The following is a 19,784-nucleotide window of genomic DNA, read 5'->3' as shown; positions in this document are numbered from 1 at the left end:
TTTTCTGTCTTGGAATACGAGCATAAGCCAGACTCCACTCACACGTGTGTGTTGTTTAGTGGTACTTCTCTTGAGTGTTTGGCCTTCACTGTAAATGTGAATGTGTGTCTGACACTGAGGCTGTTTTCACATCCATCTGTTGAAGTGGGGATGTTTCTCTATGCTAACCTTACGGCTGCTAAGGTAGGCCATTACTCTCTGACACCGCTACCAGCCAATCGTGGGCCAATAATTTTCAGATTTGACGTGGAAACTTGGAGCCTCCGGCGCTCCTTCACTTACGATGCACATTTAAGTGTAAGAGACATCTTGTGTCCAGCAATTAAACTTTTAAAACAACAAATATTTGCCTTTTTTGTTGTTGCATATCTTTATTGTCATGGATTCTGGATGTATTTTAACAAGTGAAGGAGGTAATTAACATTTTTATCAATTCTTTTTTTAATCTATCCAATAGTGCATTGTTTTTTAGGGAATCCTTATTGCTGTATACCTAGTGGCTTTGAGAAGATCCAGGTAAAGACCAATCAAGGAGAACATGGAGCAATTAAAGATGCATCAAACAGATGGAAAAAAGTATTCTCACTTTTAATAAACATAAAAAAAACCTGGAATGAAAAAATGAAAAACTGTGCTTGAATAAAATACAAATAATTATAAACACATTATTTAGTAAAAAATAGAATGACTAGTTATGATTCCTTTCTCAGAGTTATTCCATATGTATATTATGCTACTGGATTGTATGTATTATTGTATACTATGTTGTGGAGCGTGCAGATGTTTTAGCTGCTCGACGTGAAGGTATATTATTAAGTAGTGCATTTTCTATTGAGTTGATTAATATACAACATTGTGTGACGAATGTATGTATTGTATGTTAAGTGAATGTGGCAGGTAATAATAATAGCGTCGCAGAACGTGCCGTACGTCGCGGAACGTGCCTCACGTCGCCGAACGTGCCTTACGTCACGAGCCGCCGCATCGTCACAAGATTTCTGAGTGCAAGCTCCTCCCCCTTCCCTCCGCGCGCATCGTCAGCGAAGCTTGTACCTTTCCTCTGCGCTACAAAACCTCTACGCATGCGAAGCGACTCTCCCTTTTTTATTTGTTAACAAGGTAAAAGGTAAGTTGAAACACAGGCTGCCGAGAAGTTAAACTTCCACCGAGAAGCTGTCGTTAGGTAACTGTTTGTTTTTTTTGCGGTACGGTCCCGCGTTATCTGACGCTGGGACTCGTGTCGTCGCCTCGTTAGTTAGTTAGCGCTAATCCGTTTGTAAATCAGGTACTTGTAAATTTAGACACCGTTTTGTAAACTATTAAACGCCAAATAAGTTCGCAACGTGTGTTTCTAGCTCGTTAGCAATGTCCTCGGTCGCCAGTGTCGACGAGCACTCGTCGTGTTCGCGAGCTCGCATGGCCGACGATGACGGAGGACACGAGGTGGGACCCCAAAAACTAGCTTACTGGCGCTAGTAGCTGCCACGTAACGTAGCTAGCAAGCTAACCCGCTAGCGAGGTCTGCTAACGCTGTCTTGGTGCCGCTCTGCCGCCGATTTGAACCAAACTTTCTGATTAATTTTATGAGGCGTTGGACTGATAAAAGGCCACATAAGCCACGTGTTTAGCTCACTCGCCAGGTGTTAGCCCCGAATGGTGTGTAAAAATAAAACTTGTGACGGCAGCAACATGGCGACACGAGGGCAATTAACGTTAGCGGTTAGCTTATTCAGTTAGTTCGCTGCCCCACCTCGAGTTAAGTGTTCACACGGAGGTGTGTGTGTGACATTTTAAAGCAAGTCTAAATGTGTATTGCCGATGGATGTGTGAGATGCATGTTTATCGTGTCAGCATAGTGCTTGCATCTCGTCTCCCTCTTTGATTTCACGGTATTGATTTTATAGCACTAATGACCCGATCACTGGTCTTGGGTTTTAGTCCTGGTTCCATGTGCACACTCTAAACAAAGTTTACAATGCTGTGCTCACCAGCTACCACACAATACTGTTCTCTATATATTTTCACAAATGTTTCTTGACACCACAAACAATCGTCAGATATTTTAATGTTTTGCTGTGTTCTTCTGCCCATCAGAGTGTAAAACGATGGATGACCATGAAGAGGCGAGTTCTGGGGCCTCAATTACATACCCACAGCAGTGTTCAGCTTTGAGGAAGGGTGGTTTTGTCATGATCAAAGGTCGTCCCACTAAGATCGTGGAAATGAGTACCTCCAAGACTGGCAAGCATGGGCATGCCAAGGTAAAACCTCCATGTGCATAATTTGAACCCCCCTACCCCTCCCAATTATAAAAGTAACCCCAAATGCTTTTCCCCGAGACCAGATTTAAGCATTGTTTTTTTTCCAGGTTCACCTTGTAGGAATTGACATCTTTACTCAGAAGAAGTATGAAGATATCTGCCCGTCTACCCATAACATGGATGTCCCACATGTTACAAGGAAAGACTACCAGGTGAGATGACTCATTTGAATCACTTTCTGTGTGACTTATGAACATTTTAAATGAATATTAGCAGTTCATGAGTTTGTACTGGATGCCAATACTTGTATTTGACGTTTGGCATTTCAGACTGTATTTCCAGGCCTGGAAAGGTCCTTGAAAAGAATAAAATCCCAAAAGTGTAGTGAAAGTGCTATATTCATGTGTTCATGACGTCCATTTACGCTGAGTTTGAAATAATGAATATGCTTTTAAAAGAAAGAGGCTCAAAATATAAGCAGGCAATGGAAATGTGGTTTAAAGTCATGGAAATCCATTGGTCATAAAGTGTATAAAGCCTGTATACAGGAGTGTCACGTGCCTTGAAGCTGAGCTGTCTTTGGGCTTTGTGATAGATGTACAGGTTTAGAACTGGTTGAACACGCCTTGGCTTTGCTAGCAGCCACTTGTCCCCCTAGTTAAATACCACTTTTGGGGTAGTCATTCTCTAACAGCCTTTTGTCAAACTGAGTGACTGCTTTAAATCCCCCGCCAAAATCATTTTCCCAAGGTCTGACATTTACACCGGCAAGTGAATTGTTGGGTGAAATTGTGAGGCCATATGCCACTTAAAAGGGTCATAAGAAACTATACCCAGTCCTTGTCCGATGCGGTGCCTTGATATCGAGTGACTTAAATGTAAAGCAGGCATGAAAATCCCTCACCTTTCGGCGAAATTCGGCGTTTTCAAACCAAAATAGGTGACCTACGTGAATTGTGCAGATTCGATGAGTGTTTTGGGGGGTGTGGGGTTAGGTAGGGTTAGGTAACCCTAACTGCGAACAGATGCGCATGCCAGAAGGGAGCGGGGGTGCATGGTAATATAATATTTGATGGTATATCCAAGTTAAGTTGCACAGGAGCTCTGTTGACTTAGACTTAGCTAACTTTAGCTACAGCTTGATGAATTGAGTCATTGAACGCAGCAGGAGAGAACGCAACGTTAGCCAGTTAGCTAACGCTCCGGTGGAAAGTTATTAGCTAATGCTTCCGTTAATGAGGAGGTAGATTACTGAGGTGAGGGGTCTGAGGGCCCGATCACACAGGACGAGACTTTTTAGAGCACAGCTGCTTTAAAAACTCCTTGACAAAAACGCACCGGGCGTTTTTTATTTTAAAGAGTACGGCGAATACCTATCCGCGAGTTGTCTGGATGACGAGAGCTTGCAGTTGTACTTTGGGCTGAGCAGGAGTCAGTTGTTGCGGCTCCTGAGCAGCAGAGTCGTGTTTCAATATAGAATTGTAAAGCTCTTTTACATGTGTCACTTTCACTAGTTCATGCATCCCGTGCATTTTACATATTCTTATTTTTATTCTTTTATTTTTTGCTTTTCATTCCCTGCAGAATCAACTGTAAATATTCAATACTCCCAATTAAATATCCACGCTCCCTCCATATTGCACTCTGTTTCATATTTAGCATCAAATGTTTGTTGTTAAATGTTTTGCCTGTTTTTAACTGTTTTTACTCTCGTTTAGCTTTTAGACATCTCAGATAATTACTTGTCCCTGATGGATGACGGTGGAAATGTCAGAGAGGACCTTAAGCTACCAGATAATGACCTTGGCAAAGAAATCCAGAAAAAATCTGATAATGGTGATTCTTTCCTGGTGAGTTTGTGGCCCGAGGTGAAACTGTAATTGAGATCCAATGATCTGTTTGGGGCTGCAACAACGAATCAAACTGTTGAACGCAGACCTGCGTTCAACAGTTTGATATAATGTGGCTTCATGCAGAGGAAGTGTTGCTGCGATTTGTAGTTTGACTCTAATCTAACCACCTTGGTTTAGATAAAGTGCAATCTGTAAGTTATCCGTTGAGTGGTTACTTCTGGAATTTGCATCTCTTGTTCTGAGTGTAAACATCTGAGTGTGTGTGCATGCGTGTTAGTGTGTGCATGCGTGTTAGTGTGTGCATGCGTGTTAGTGTGTGCGTCTGTGAGTATGTGTGCGTCTGAGTGTAGAGAACAAGTTCTGACGTTTAAACAAATCCTGTTAAGTTTTCTGATTTGTATTTCTTTATTTTTTTATAAATTCTGTATTGTTAAGATTTGCTGCACTGTGAATTTGCACGGTCAGTTCTGTTTTTGTAATAAAAGATTGCAAGTTAATGATTTATTATTTTTACCGATTATTTTATTTTTACTATTATTTTTAAAGTGACGCATTACAATTGGTCAACAACTTATTCTGTCCCTCTCATTTCAGGTCACCGTGCTGTCTGCTTGTAAGGAGGAATCCGTTATTGCCACCAAAGTCCAGACAATGTAACGTGTCCAGGAACAGCGCCGAGGACCTCGCACTCCTGCTTCTCCAGCGTGGCTCTGCAGCCTCACCAACGCGCCTCTGGCCTTCACCCAAAAAATCTCTACCAGTTCACCCGCTGGTCAACGGAAGTCTGGAAACTGGACGGGGTCCACTTCGATCATGAAGTTATCCACCTGCAGCCGTCACTGCTTAATTTCGCAAATTGCTACTGATATTATTTCAGGAATACCTTAACAACATTCCAGCATTTCATAACATTCTATTGAGTATAGGTGACGTGTGTCTTTATCTTGTCTGCATTACTTTTTACAGCCCTCTTATTGGCCCCCCTCTTTATTTTTGAATGAAATGTAGAGCGTCTGAGTTGGCTGTGAGCATGTATCCTGATGTTTTTGTTTACATTTGTGACCCAGCGCCTTGCTTTTACCTAAATTCTCCCCCCAAAACAAATATTTTGATCTCGACTGGCTGACTTCATACCTCAAAGCGTCTCCAACTCTACAGCTCGAAGAACTTAAAAAAAACGACTTCATGGTCAGACTACACCTTTTCTGCCTTTGACAATTAAAACATATGCATGCAAACTTCAAATTGACAATTGACTTGTATGCACATGCCCCCCCCCCCCCCCCCCCCAGCCGCTGTGAATTTATATAAAAAATGAATTTACTTTGTATTTAAACTGTAGCAACTCTGCTGTTTTGCAACCGAACCGGGCTGGTTGCACCCATTTTTCACCCGTCTATGCTATAAAACGTTTTCCTTTTACTTGAGGCCTTTTTATGTATAAAAAATAACTTCAAAAAAAGAACAAAAACACTGAAAACCTTAACTATTAGCAACACAATGCTTCAGAAGATTCTTGGGCACACAATAGTCGTAAAGGAAATAGTTTTGTAAGACGTCTACATGGTTCTGCTGTGTTGGTTTTCCGAGTCTTGGGAGGCTGGTGCTCACGAACCAGACAGACCAGTGTTGCCATAGCGCTATATTATGGGCTGCCGGTGGGAAAAGTAGTTGTAGAAAGTACATCTTGGGGGTGGTCGGTCCGTTTGTGACGTGAGAGAAGACGGATTGTGGCTCGTGTTATTTGCAAGAAAATCAGATTGTTAAATGCGGTGCGTTGACGTGGATGCTGTAGATTCTGAATTCAGACGCAGGCAGTTGGTTTTCTCCCCCTACCTCCTACCATTAAAATGAAAACTACAGTTATTTTATATTGTATTTGTAATATATTTGAAGCGCTTAGTCTGACGTCTGTTCTTTCTTCCAATTCTAGCATTTGTACCAACAGTGCAGTGAAGAGGACAGACTTTACAAAGTGCATGCGTTAAATAATGTGCAAACAATCAGTTACATAATGACGGAGACTTTTATTTTTTTTGCCTGACTTTGTCTTTCACCTTCTCTGCACTGTTTTAGCAATATTTTCAAACTTCGGTTGTGATCCTGTGTTTTTATACAGAAAAAAAACAAACGTATGAACTCAGTGAAGCGTAAACATGTTTCTGGCAGACCTCACTAAGTCCTTTACAAGTTAAATTCATGGCAGCAAACTGACATTAACACGATGGCGGTCGGTCCCGCTGAAGTATTTTTTTACTCCATTCAAGACTTCCAAAATAATCTGACTGTTTTAAGTTCTCCATGGATTTTTTTTGTTGTCTAGGCATTATTTTCTGAGCGTCACACCACACCGGTGGCTTCTTGCAGCAACTTTTCTCTCCTGGCCCTCTACATTTTCACATATGGTCCCAGAAAAACGGCACAACAGCAGCACTCTGGACTGCTAGAACAACAACAAAAGGGGGTGGGTGGGTACGCAACTGTGCCAACGGAGTATTTCACAAGTACCCGAAACAGCATTTCACTTGCAAGTTGCAATGCTCAGATGGCAACACTAAGTAGAAACACTGATTGCAGCCACATGCATGATGACTTCTATTCACACATAAATCATCTTGAGAGGTGTGTGTGTGTACAATGTAACCTATTATATACACACAATGCAGAAATATACTCACTTGGGGCAGTTAATTAAGCTGCATAAGAGAATATGAGTCTTCCTTAAGCCCACATGTGCGGCCCCGCTCCTTGGATCCAATAGCCGAGGCCAGACTGCTGAGTCAGCTGCAGTCTGCCGCTGGTCTGAGATCTGTTGTGCGGCTACACGGTCACACTGGAAGGGAGACGGTGCTGATCTGGGGTCAGAGACTGCGAATGAGGATAAAACTGCAAAAAACATGAAGTGTCATGTGGATCAGATTTTTCTCAGGGCTCCAAAAAATATAATGTCAGATGTGTTACTTAAACGGTGTCAGCAGTGAGGATAATAAATGGGATTGAGGACATTTTTCTTGTTTGAAGTCTATTTTAATTTCCTCGCCTGGAGCACGTGCGCATGTGTGTTGTGTTAAACTGGGAAACGGTGACAGCTTTTTGGCAAAGGTCTTTTTTTATTTCCTTTAAATGTGGTTTAACCAACCAATTACCCAACTATCCAGAAATATAGACATAAATCAGACCTTTTAGCTTCTCCTGGAACATAAAGATGCGTTGGCTCCTCTTGCTGCTGTTATCATAATCATAATTGTCCTTTTTTATTTTGTAAACGGAAAAATAAAGAGTAATCAGATGTTACTGGCTACTTTCATCTGTTATCTCATGTTACATTTAATTAGTTTTAATTAGTTATAACTCCCTTGACAAAATGGCAAGACCATTGAGCACAAAACAATAAGCATTGTTTGGTAACTAAATTAGCGAGGGTTGATCTGTATTTACCTTACAATTATATGTACAAATAATAAACAAAGTTGCATTTTATATTCATAAACATTTAAGTGACATCCTCATCTTGAATACAATACATAAAGCCCTACTTCCTAGCAGCAGAAACCTTGTTTTGTTATTATAAATCTCCATTAATACAGACACAAAACATCACCAGTTGCTGTTATTTATCAGGGTTCGTAGATGATGGCGCACGTGTGACGTCATCTGTTAATCAGCCGCCACAATCTATATAGTTTGCGCGAGCTGGTCATTTTCGGTCAACGTGAAAGACGTGAATGCGGCACAATCAATACATATTAAACTCCTCGGTTCCCGGCAGCAGCGGAGTGATATTATATTACGTCAACAACCAGCTGCGTGCTGGCGCCCTTTTACTGGGAGGTGATGGGACCTGGGCAACGGTCAGAAAGAAACAGGCTTTCAGGATCACCACCGGACTTGAACGCAGCACGCTCAGAAGCAAACTGACGTCGTGCGTACATCCGGGGTACCACACAGCCGCCCGTTGAGGAGAGCTGGTAGTATCGCGGTGTTAAACCACGGGACGTGCGGAATAGGGTACAATTAAGGACACTTGTTGTAAGTAACCCAATGTGTGCTAAAGTTAGAAGCTGTTTGCCAATCAATTGTGTTGTTTTTGTTGCGTGTTTCTTGTCCGTCGTAAGCAAAATGTAATATGTGGTTTCCTGTTTTGTTGTACGGTGCTTTTATTTTGAAGGCAAAAAATATGGTTAAACCGGAAGTCGGAGCGCTCCGTTTTAACGGCGAAAATTAAGTTTTTAACGATCAATTCGGAATGTTTAAGAAACGATTTAGCACTCCCCTTACATTTAAAAACCATCAGTTAAAGTCCGAGACCATCTCTTAGAGGAGAACGATACAGGTAATTGTCATATTGCGTGTCTAAAGTTGCTCCACCAGCTACTGGTTGGAACAGACGATGGGATGACGTATGAGCACAATAAGCCGCGATATATACCACAAAAATATACAATTTATTATTATGCTACACTGAATATGTTTGTGTATTTTGTAATAACCAACTATGTACAATAATGCAGCAATTATATGTGAAAAACACTGAAAGAAACTGTTAATAGTCACGACACGCAGTGACGGTTAATGCCCAGTAGATGGCGGCGAAGGATCAGTTTTGATTGCTGAGATTTATTTATCTACATCTTTCTTCTCTTCATCCTTTCCTTTCTAGTGGGGGCAGACTGAGCGATTGTTATATACAACTGTAAATCATAGCTTGTTTTATGAAGAAAAAAAGCCCAAAACTGCAGTATTCTGTCAGTAATATACAAGTAAAATACATGGTTTGGTACATGAGAAAATTCAAAGATGCAAATGTTCTCTGTACTAAAACCTCTATAACTTTGTTCTGCTTCACTTTATGAAAGTCAACATTTGCAGAGAGAATGTTCACGTGTTGAATGTCCACATGTTGTGTTATGGTTTGTTAGAGTTGGACTTTACAGCTGCATCATTTCAAACTAATAATCATCCTAAAAGTTTTTTTTATAGTTGGACCTGAAACCTTTTCATGTCTTTCGGTTTGTCATCTTCATTTCCTCTTAACCAGCAACATACAGACTGATATTTACACATCTGAACAACATCTCACATGTGTTCCTTTTATTATAACACCAACATTATTCAAACATGCCTTGTGGTTGCAGAGATACAATCTTTTTAGTTTGGGGAGGCCATTTTTCGAGGAAAGGGCCTACAGACAGGTTGCTCTTCTTCCTCCTGGACCGCTTCACTGGGAACTCTTGGTCTGAACCCGTTCAGGGCTCAACGTGGAGGTGGACGGCTCAGCGTGGAGGTGGACGCGTGGGGTTTTGTGGGGGATTTGCCGGAGGTCTTACGGGCCATTCCACAGCGCCTCGGACCTGTTGATCCAGACGCTGGAGCCGGCGGATTCCTGCCCGCGGTGTTTGGAGGAGATGAACTGGTTTGGAATGATTGGAAGATTTCGGGGGGAAAAGAGCTTCTCGTAAGCCAGGGAAAACACTACACACCACACACCACACACACACACACAGACACACATACAGACTTGATACAGCCACACTGGGAGAGCGGCGAGTGTAAAGCAGGGCCGTAACCGCAGGACCGATGTCTGGAAGCAGCACGAGATGGAGAAAGAGCAAAGATCAAAGCACTAGTGTGAGCCATGTGCTTTTATTGAAACACTACGGGATCTAGTGTGTGTGTCTGTGTGTGTCTGTGTGTGTGAGAGAGAAAGTATTGAGTGAAAATGAGAGCTACCTTCAGTTTCTTTGGATCCGTCCCACACATAACTGAAGTAGTACGTACATTCAGGACAAGTATGACATGAAACACAGTAAGCTTTTGATTAATGTGCAAAATTATGATTTTCGTCCAAAAGAAACAGAAAAAGAGTCAAAAGTTATTGCACAGAAATGCAGATCAGTCGAAACGTTTATTGTGAATCCAGAAAGAAACGAAGGGATGGAGATTAAAAGACAGGAACTAATATTTGGAAACCTCAAGAAGATGAATTATCATCCGCACAATCTCTGAAAAGCTCAATAACCTTCAGTCAGATTTGTGCTTTTTGCTCATTTCACAGTGTGTGCATGTTTGTGTGAGTCCCTGGAGGATCTAGTGTGTGTGTGTGTGTGGTATCCGAGCATGTAGCGAGTGTGTAAGGGGTTTTTGAAGATCTGGGAGTTATTAAATCCAGATTTTAGAAGTTAAAAAAAGGGGCGGGGCAGTTTATCTGACAGGATTTGGAGGACAGAAGGAGGTGTTTTGTCCTCCTTTCATGTGCTAAATCCTGCTGAGAGGAGCAGTAGGGAAGGTTTCCGTGTGTGTGTGTGTGTGTGTGTGTGTGTGTGTGTGTGTGTGTGTGTGTGTGTGTGTGTGTGTGTGTGTGTGTGTGTGTGTGTGTGTGTGTGTGTGTGTGTGTGTGCATTTGTTATTGTAGAAACTTGACCACATGGTGGCGCTGTAGGGAAGGTCAGGACTCCTCCAATAGGAACCATCAGTTTTAAATGGCCATCCTTCACATAGATATTTATAGATACACGTTGTGATAAAAAGAGCTAATAGCCGTATATACGTAGAACTTATGCTCGATTCTTTACCGTTTATTATTTATACTTCTTTCCCCCGTTTGCTGCCGAGTGAAACTTATTGAATACGATGGCTTTAAACTTAAATGCCGACATTAATCGTTGATTTATAGGGATGAGACGTCAATACAAGCATCCATGGCCACACGTAACCATGTTAAAGCAGAGTTAAAGCAACGTACAAGAGGAGCATGTGTGCAACATATTATTATGGGATGGCTGTCGACGTCTCTGGATGAATGGATCGGTTTGAACATTCAGGCTCTGATGGTCAAACGCAGCCGTGTTGTTTCTGGCCACCTGCTCCCCTCTGGCACGGCTTTGAACTTCCTAGTGTGTGTCTGTGTGTGTGTGTGTGTGCATGTGTGTGTGTGTGTGCATGTGTGTGTGTGTGTAAGGGCAGTGAGGAGACTAGCAGTAGGAATGCTGAAAGGTTGTGACCAACATCTGGAGGTTGACTCCAGCGAGAGCTGATGGGTTTAGGGCGTGTCCTTATTTAAACCAGATGAGCAGAGTTTATTATAGTCCAGGCATAAAGCACTCATTTCATTCATTTAATACGACTTTACACGACGACAAAGACACACAAAACGAATACAAAGAGACACAAAACGACTACAAAGAGGGACAAAACAACTACAAAGAGGGACAAAACAACTACAAAGAGGGACAAAACAACTACAAAGAGACACAAAACGACTAAAGAGAGACACAAAACAACTAAAGAGACACAAAACACCTACAAAGAGGGACAAACCGACTACAAAGAGACACAAAACAACCACAATGCAAAGTAAAATCACTACAATGAAACACAAAACGACTACAAAGCGATGTGAAATGATTACAAAGAAACACAAAACAACCACAAAGAGATGTGACTACAAACTAGAGACACAATTCCAGAGACACAAAACAACTACAAACAGACACAAAACAAACGAGACTCAAAATGACTACAAAGTATGCGAAACGACACATAATGACCACTAACAGACACACAACTTCTACAAACAGACTAAACAAACACACAAAGATGTAAAACGACCACAAATAATGGCTTTTAAAGAGAGAGAGAGAGAGAGAAAAGACCTTCTCCAGTTTATTTATCACACCGACTACACAATGACGCTCTTCACGATGCAGCGTTTGTTGTTGCCGACAACCGGGGAATTGATTGTGCGACTCGATGACACACAATGAAAGGAACGGTGAGCGATGTTGACGGGAAGGAGAGTCAGCCGGATTCTGACAGGAAGAAGTTTAATCTGCTGACTCGTGCTGATGGAGCGCGAGGCCTCGCCCGGTGAACAGGTGTCGGTCCGCTTTCCTCCCACTCCATGACGACAAAGCTGCACCCGCCGGCCCTCTGAGAAGAAACCAAACAATAGTTGTGTGTTTATGTTCTGTGGAAAGTGGATGTGGGTTCGTCGTGTCGTTTGTGACCTGAGAGTCTCGTGTTCGGTCCCGATGACGGTCAGGGAGCGAACACGTGTTTATTAATGTCTAGAGGAATACTAGACTATAGAACATGTGTTTATTTAACAACACTTTAAATATGTGCTGAAAACGGCAAAGAGACACACAAAACAACCACAAAGAGACACAAAACGACTTCAAAGAAACACAAAATGACTAAAAAAGAGACAAAACCAATACAAAGAAACAAAAAAAATACAAAGACATACAAAGAAACACAAAATGACTTCAAAGAGATGCAATTTGACTACAAAGAGACACAAAAGAACAACAAAGAAACACAAAAAAATACAAAGAGATGTGAAAACACTACAAGGTAACACAAAATGACTACAAAGTGACACAAAACGATTACAAAGAAACACAAAACAATTACAGAGACACAAAACAACTACAAGGAAACACAAAACGACTACAAAGAGACACAAAACAACAAAGAAACACAAAATGACTACAAAGTGACAAAACGACGACAAAGAAACACAAAACCACAAACAAAAAAGAAATAGCCTAAGTTCCTGCATTCATTGTATTTTTGGGGGATTGTGGGAGTGAAGTCCACAATCAACACCGACTCCTCAAAGTGCCCCGAAAACAAACTCAAGGACACAACCGAGTGAAACTATTTGTGGTGTTTTTTTTCTGTTGTCGGCGGTTTGTGCGACGCCTCGCTTGTGTTTTGTCTTCGAGGAGACAAAACACGAGAAGCCGCTGACGCCGACGTCGGAAGTGAAACAACGGTGACGAACACGCCGCGGTCGGCCATTATTACACACTCAGCAGCCTCTGACACACACACACACACACACACACACACACACACACACACACACACACACACACACACACACACACACTCAGAGTGTAAGAAGCATGTTTAATTCTTTTCTTCTGAAACAACAGCGGAAGCTTTTGAAGTGCACTGACGGTCATTTTAAGTTGAAGTTTTTTTGCGCGTGTGTGTGTGTATGTGTGTGCGAAAGAGTGTGTAATGTGGTACATGTGGTCCGTGGCTCGTTGTGTTTGTGGACCGAGGACTGGGAGCGGTTATGAAAACAGCGTTACCCAGAATGCAGTTCTCCTGGATCACAGGTTACAGCCTCGGGGGGTTGAGGGGAGAGGCCGGGCCGCTGTAGGGAGCGGATAGACCTGCCTGTGTGTGTGTGTGTGTGTGTGTGTGTGTGTGTGTGTGTGTGTGTGTGTGTGTGTGTGTGTGTGTGTGTGTGTGAGAGAGCGGGAAGAGAAGACTGATGTAAGTGACATCATAGTAAAGGAGAACAAGCTGTTTCATCCTGATGTTATAATCACCTCTGAAGTAAGTTCATAGTTTTGTGTGTCTGTGTGTGTGTGTGTGTGTGTGTGTGTGTTCACCACCACCCGTATGCAGTAAATGGGAGTTCCCTCCGGGTCAAATGCTTGTCGTTTTTCCTCCTTTTTCTCTATGAATTGCAGGATGTTGCGCTCTGCAGCTGCTTTTAACACAACATTTATCTCAGCATGTCGGGCGTGCGGTCTCGTTTCCAGGCAGCAGGTGGCGCCACGGCGCCTCTAAGAAGCGGAGGAAGTCCGAGTCTTTTGTTGAAAAGTCCCAATTCCTTTTATTCACAATGCAGTCAGTCCTCTGCTCCATCCCATGGGGGGTTCATGACCCGTCCTTTGTGTCTTCATCCTGCTGAACCCTCTTCGTCCTCCACCTCATCGTCTCCCCCAGATGTTCGCTCTTTTTTTTTTTCCTCCGGTAACATTTACAACTCTTCCCATCTGGGACGCACCTGTCAGCGTTCCCATGAGAAGTTCAGCGCCGCCCCCCCGCCCACCAAGTCTAAATATTTACCTGAGCGTCGTACGTTAGAGAGTAGAGGGTTTTTTTGAGCGCGTCTTTTGATGTAGTTTGTGACCTGAGAGTCTCATGTTCGATCGCAATGACGGTCAGGGAGTGAACACGAGCACGTTTTGGTTCTTATTCATGTCTATTTATTTAACAAAACTTTAAATATGTGCTGAAAACAGCAACAAAGTGACACAAAACGACGACAAAGAGATGTGAAACAACTACTAAGAGACGCAAACGACTACAAACAGATGTGAAAAGACGACAAAGAAACACAAAACTACTACAAAGAGATGTGAAAGGACTACAAAGAGACACAAAACGACGACAAAGAGACACAAAACTACTACAAAGAGATGTGAAAGGACTACAAAGAGACACAAAACGACGACAAAGAGACACAAAACAACTACTAAGAGATGTGAAACGACTACAAACAGACACAAAACGACTACAAAGAGACGTAAAACAACTACAAAGAGATGTGAAACGACTACAAAGAGACACAAAACGACGACAAAGAGACACAAAACGACTACAAAGAGATGTGAAATGACTACAAAGAGACACAAAACGACTACAAAGAAACACAAATTGACTACAAAGAGATGTGCAACGACTACAATGACCTTTTGCGTTACGGCAAATGGGAACATTTGATGCAGTGAGCAAACAAACTATTAAACAACAAAAATCTATCTGGTTGAGGTTTTAAAGTGATTGAATGCGGTTAAAAGATTCGTGTTCACTCGTCGGCGGGAAACTGCGAGCGAGCGTCTGACGCGCGGCGGACATGTTTAATCTCAGCGTCAGGGGGAATGAAATGGTACGAAAGATTGTTTATGATGATAGAACAAATGCATTTCAAATAATGTAATCACACGGATGTTTGTTCCTTTTAGGCCTTCAAGGTTTTCCTGTTCGTGGCAGTGTGTGTGTGTGTGTGTGTGTGTGTGTGTGTGTGTGTGCCACCAGCATGCTAACATACCAAATGTCGCTCCGTGCTCGCGATGGGCAAAAAAAAAGGTGGGAGCTACACACACTGATTAATTGTCGAGCCGCTCTCTGCCCGCTCTGTTGTTACGCTGCCACGCTGCCTGCATCCCATAATAAACACCGGTTAGTTAGTGTGTGTCTCTCTGTGTGTGAACTGGAGGTCACGACGCAGCCATAAAGTTGTAAAACTCGTGACAGATAAAAATAATAAAAATAGTAAGATGAATTCTTTTCCGATTTGTAAAAAAACAAGGTTTCAATAAAGCTTTTACAATATTTAAAGCGTGGTTCTTGAGCTTCAGTTTCCATTTTGATCAAACTCGAGTTACATTCGCTACTGAAGTTTACGACGCTGTGTGTCACGACAGGAAGGAACAATTCACTATAAAGTGAAACACATCAGCGAGGCGGTGAGAAAGTTCCCAGGAAAGTTGTGAAGCTGCAACAGGAAGAATAACGGCTCCTTTGTGGTTCCACCGGGCAGAAGTTTAATTGCGTTATCTTCTCCTCCGATTGTCGCATATCGAGTTCTCATGTCGGCCCAACAAAGAGCCCACTGAGGGGAGAGAAGACCTTATTGTGGACAATGGAGGGGATTTGGTGAGAGGATGAAAGAAGACTGACGCGAGCGCGTGATTGGTCAAGATGGGAGAATGTCGAGGGCTCTCTAGTGTGTGTGTGTGTGTGTGTGTGTGAGTCCTAATTGAGTTAACGGACATCAAGCGTGACGCAGCAGGGGGAAAATGTTCGGGAAAGTTATACCAGTGTTGCTGTCCTCTAGTAACACACTGCATCTTCATTGGAAAGTAGCTTGTATTCGCACATATTTGCTAATATTATATGTTAATGCTTGAAGGAATAGTTAAAAGGTTTAGTTGTGTACTGGACTATGTTATATTGAGAGGTTACACATTTTTAAACTTCTTATTTTTACGCATGGGCCGACATTGAATTGACAACTTTTGACAGAACTGACAAAAACTAAAAAAGTAGACTGTATTGGGAAAGTGGAAGTAAACGGAGTGTAAAGAATCACAAAAAAAGACAATAAAGTATAACGTTTGATGATAGTTTTCTTCATCGTAGAGATTGGATGAGCTTAGATCAGTTATTTGTGATAAAATATTGGTTATCTATATTGTAAAAGTCGAGTTACAAGCCGCTGCTACCTTCAGTGAGTGTTCCCGCTGTAGCCAGCTAGCGCTGCTGCCAGCTCTCGCTAGCGCTGCTGCTTGCTATCCGCTGCTGCTAGCTATCTGCTGCTGCTAGCTATCTGCTGCTGCTAGCTATCCGCTTTTGCTAGCTATCCGCTGCTGCTAGCTATCTGCTGCTGCTATCTATCCGCTAACGCTCCGCTAGCTTCCTGCTAGCTCTCCAACAACCAGCGAAGGTAGCGGGACCAGCCTGTGCTCGCGGGCAGCAGCAGCTAGCGGGGAGCTAGCAGCAGCGCTAGCTTGCTACAGTCGGGGACACTCACCGAAGGTATAGGAGCGGCTTGTAACCCGACTTTTACAGTAACTCCTTCAGTTATGTCAGAAGTTAACTTAAAGCTAGCGCTCACATTGTGTATTCCCTTAGTGTGTATTCCCTTAGTTTTGTAACTCTGGGAGCGTTTCGATATCTAAAAAAGTGATGCAATGCCGTCAAAACAATTGTTAAAATGTTGGCGATAAACTGCTGTTGTGATATGACGAGACACAGAGAGCACACCTGTTGAGAAGAGATCAAGCGGGAGCGGGATGGCCGACAACAGGCAAAACAATTGTTATCGAGGTCTTGTTGTAATGGATTTAAGTGAAACCCTCTCGAGGGCTGCAAAGTATTTTGCGCGAGGCGGAAATATAGCGATCCAAAAATGTTATAATAATGTTATTTTTCTCTCCTCTTGCTCCACTCCACCTCCACCAGTGGTGTCACTCGCTGAAAAAATAAAGGGGTTGTTGTTTCACATTTTAAATTTTTTACTGGTTATTGTCCAAATACACTTTTTGTTTAAAGCGGCATACCAACACTGTCGGGTTAGACGTGTTGTCCTGGTGGTCGGAAACAAACATTTTCAAAAAGAAAATTGCTGTTTCCAGCCACCTTTTTAAGAAAACTTTCAATATGTTTTTGAGCAAAACAAATCTTCCCCCTCTCACTTCTCTGGATCACAACGCCAGAGGAATTCCTGCAGTGTGTCGCTATAAATAAACTCTGTTGTTAGCAACCCATATTATCAACTTTAGCACGACTTCACTCTGCATTACAAAGCTGGTCCATCTCTGTTCTTTTCTGGGGTTTTACGAATGGAAACGCTCTCAGAGTTTCCAGAGTCAGGGAATGAATAACGTGACCACGAGCTTACGTTTTGAAATAACTAAAGAGGTTACCGTAAAAAAAAGTCGGGTTACAAGCCGTTTCTACCGTTGGTGGGTGTTCCCGCTGTAGCGAGCTAGCGCTGCTGCTAGCTCCCCGCTAGCTGCTGCTGCTACTGCCCGCGTCCCCGCTGGCCGCGTCGGGCGTCGAGCCGGGGCTGGTCCCGGTACCTTCGGTGGTTGTCGGGGAGCTAGCAGAAAGCTAGCAGCAGATAACTAGCAGCAGCGCTAGCAGATAACTAGCAGAAGATAACTAGCAGCAGATAACTAGCAGCAGCGCTAGCAGACTACAGCGGGGAATCGGGGAGCTACTGGGGACACGTACCGAAGGGAGTAACGGCTTGTAACCCGACTTTTACGGTAGTTTGAATTTTATTTGTGGAACAGGGATGTGTGTGTGTGTGTGTGTGTGTGTGTGTGTGTTTGTGTGTTGGGGTTTGTGTGGGTGTGTGTCTCCTGATCTTAAAATGCTCACAAAAACATGTTTTTCACTACTGTTACAAGGGAGCGCACTGACACACACACCCACACACACACACACCCACACACCCACCCACACACACACTATGGTTGCCGGTTAGATCATAGAATCCGCCAGTGGTCTTGCTTACTTTGGCCCATGTGTCTCTCACTCTGTTATCCCTCTCTCCATCCCTTCACTTTGTTATCCCTCTCCTGGTCCATCCTCTCTCCTTACCCGTCTTTTATACACGATCAAAGGCTGAACCCCTCCCCGCACACACACTCATTTTCATTTTTATCATACCCTAAAACACAAGCATGTGCGGCGCTCCCAGCGCTCCCGCTCTGTCCGTCCTGCTCGCCCCACACACACAAGAACATGCACATCCTCTTGGCTGATTTCAGTTATTCACTCATTCACACACCAAATGTTTGCAATCAAACGGACGAATATGAATACACAAGGTTCGGAGGTGTGGCTGATGGGTCCGGTCCAGATCTGGATCTTGTTTTTAATCAGCTGAGTAACGACTCTCTAGAGACGGTGAATACTTCCTTTCTTCCTTTCTTTTTACTTCCTCACTCTCTCTCTCCCCTCAGCATTCAGCCCTGCGTTTAACCCGACGTCTGGCTCGCCTTATAAAAACAAAACCTTTCGGCTAATCAAATTCTCGCCATCTGCTCTGCAATCCCTTCAAACTTTCCAAACCTTCCATCCTTTGCAAAACCCCGGCTGCTCTCACTCAGCCGTACCTATAACCGTTCATGGATAAAAAAAAAATGTAAAAAAACGTGTTTACTACCTGAGCCCACAGCAGCTGTATTCATTTTAATGTGGATTGCGCAATATCTCGCACTGGTATTAAATGCTGATGGATGACTTTGCAGCGCTGCACATCCGTACGAGCAAATATACAGTTGGTTTATTAATGGGACACATTACTGGTGCAACAGTGTCATTTATAATGGAACACAGGCCAGAGTAAAACTTTATAATAACTAAACACTGTGCAGCATTGGTAAAGCATGTGTAAGCACTTAGTTCATCATTTATAAAACATTGTTCTAGCATCTAGCAGCTAACATCTAGCATCTAGCATCTACAATCCAACATCTAGCATCTAGTACCAAGCATCTAGCATCCAGCATCCAGCATCTAGCATCCAGTATCTACAATCTAGCATCTAGCATCTAACATCCAGCATATAACATCTAGCACAAAACATCTAGCATCTGGCATCTAGCATCTAGCATTCAGCATCTAACGTCTAGCATTCAGCATCTAACATCTACCATCTAGCATCCAGCATCTAACATCTAACATCTAGCATCTGGCATCTAGCATCTAGCATTTAGCATTTAACGTCTAGCATCCAGCATCTAGCATTTAACATCTAGCGTCTAGCATCCAACATCCAGCATCCAGCATCTAGCACCCAGAATCTAACATTTAGCATCTAGCATCAAGTAGCATGAAGTAGCCCAGATGGTTCTTAAGATATGCAGATGACTCACACACACTTATAGAAGCACTTACAGACATACAGATATTCCCTGTGTGTGTGTGTGTGTGTGTGTGTGTGTGTGTGTGTGTGTGTGTGTGTGTGTGTGTGTGTGTGGATATCCATCTCCTCTCTGTGGTCTTCACTGTGAGGTTTAGGGGCTGCAGAGTGGTATTTTCTTCTTAGCGCGATGAATACTGCACTTCCTTCCCCGGTTTATACAAACCAACCACTTTCTAATCAGAGGGGGCAATCACAGCGGTGAGGCGGCCGGTATGTGCACAGTCAGCACTACGTCTGAGGACACACACACACACACACACACACACACACACACACACACACAGTGTTCACCAACATGATTATTGCACACGCAAAGAAACAAGTGTATTCACACACCGGGAAGAAAATAAACAAAAAAAGGTTGATGGCAAGATGAAAACTCCTGTTTGCTGAACTGAGACGGAAAATACCGGGGGTTCG

General features: G+C 42.9%; 2 protein-coding genes across 7 annotated transcripts in view; both read left to right on the top strand.

The window, feature by feature from the left end:
* The first annotated feature begins 1,002 nt into the window (after positions 1-1,002).
* Positions 1,003-5,109, top strand: LOC137787956 (eukaryotic translation initiation factor 5A-1-like). The gene is made up of 5 exons (XM_068580734.1): positions 1,003-1,126; positions 2,095-2,261; positions 2,369-2,473; positions 3,980-4,111; positions 4,709-5,109. Exons 2-5 carry the CDS (start codon positions 2,106-2,108, stop codon positions 4,769-4,771), a joined length of 456 nt encoding a protein of 151 aa, XP_068436835.1. The 5' UTR covers positions 1,003-1,126; positions 2,095-2,105; the 3' UTR covers positions 4,772-5,109.
* Positions 5,110-7,938: 2,829 nt separating this feature from the next.
* Positions 7,939-19,784, top strand: part of slc7a14a (solute carrier family 7 member 14a) — a 43,879-nt gene continuing 32,033 nt past the window's right edge. For 5 of the 6 annotated variants that reach the window (XM_068580280.1, XM_068580277.1, XM_068580278.1 and 2 more), the window contains exon 1: positions 7,939-8,143. The gene's annotated coding sequence lies outside the window, so the exon portion shown is untranslated. Of the gene's footprint in view, positions 8,144-8,328; positions 8,448-19,784 lie in introns of those variants that run through there. The other variant, XM_068580279.1, reaches the window with a different exon arrangement.

The sequence above is a fragment of the Clinocottus analis genome, unplaced genomic scaffold (genome assembly GCF_023055335.1).
Source record: "Clinocottus analis isolate CAN_PGR_092001 unplaced genomic scaffold, fCliAna1.0.p SCAF_17, whole genome shotgun sequence".
Taxonomy (NCBI): domain Eukaryota; kingdom Metazoa; phylum Chordata; class Actinopteri; order Perciformes; family Cottidae; genus Clinocottus; species Clinocottus analis.
The sequence above is the reverse complement of the archived record's forward strand: the minus strand, read 5'-3'. Positions and strand labels throughout refer to the sequence as shown.

What these genes read in the sequence shown, in the direction of transcription:
- LOC137787956 (XM_068580734.1), top strand. Translation starts at nt 2,106, where the DNA reads ATGGATGACCATGAAGAGGCGAGTTCTGGGGCCTCAATTACATACCCA. An exon ending in TTACAAGGAAAGACTACCAG is followed by an intron (nt 2,474 to 3,979) that starts GTGAGATGACTC and finishes ACTCTCGTTTAG; the next exon opens with CTTTTAGACATCTCAGATAA. An exon ending in ATAATGGTGATTCTTTCCTG is followed by an intron (nt 4,112 to 4,708) that starts GTGAGTTTGTGG and finishes CTCTCATTTCAG; the next exon opens with GTCACCGTGCTGTCTGCTTG.